The sequence below is a fragment of the Buceros rhinoceros genome, unplaced genomic scaffold, assembly GCF_000710305.1.
Source record: "Buceros rhinoceros silvestris isolate BGI_N320 unplaced genomic scaffold, ASM71030v1 scaffold26688, whole genome shotgun sequence".
Taxonomy (NCBI): Eukaryota; Metazoa; Chordata; class Aves; order Bucerotiformes; family Bucerotidae; genus Buceros; species Buceros rhinoceros.
In genome coordinates this window covers 1,367-1,694 of record NW_010425545.1, presented here as the reverse complement: position 1 = coordinate 1,694, position 328 = coordinate 1,367, and the positions used below count along the sequence as shown (strand labels likewise).

General features: G+C 63.1%; 1 protein-coding gene across 1 annotated transcript in view; it reads right to left on the bottom strand.

Moving 5' to 3' along the window:
* Nucleotides 1–328, bottom strand: part of IL12RB1 (interleukin 12 receptor, beta 1) — a 2,619-nt gene that overhangs the window by 947 nt on the left and 1,344 nt on the right. Inside the window, exon 5 of the mRNA XM_010141195.1 lies at nt 57–153. Coding sequence (XP_010139497.1) covers nt 57–153 — 97 coding nt within the window. The remainder of the gene's footprint in view (nt 1–56; nt 154–328) is intronic.

The following is a 328-nucleotide window of genomic DNA, read 5'->3' as shown; positions in this document are numbered from 1 at the left end:
GGTGGTTAATGGGGGGCATGGCCGAGGCTGGGTGGGGGTGAGGGTGCTGGTGTCACCTCTTTTTGCTCAGCTGGTAGATGGCAGCCATGGCGGGGAGCCCTAGCAAGATGCCCAGGTACTTCAGGTAGGATTTCCACACTGCTCCCTGGGGACCTGGGGACAGGCACAGCGGGGTGGTGCCATTCTGTCCCCAGCACCCCACGTGGGACAGGGAAACCATTCTGGGGCAAGGATGAGCACCCCACGAAGAGCACCCTATGGGGACCAGCAAGGGGAGGAGGTCTCCAGCCATTACCCAGTGCCTTGGTCTGGAAGCGCCGCCAAGGGC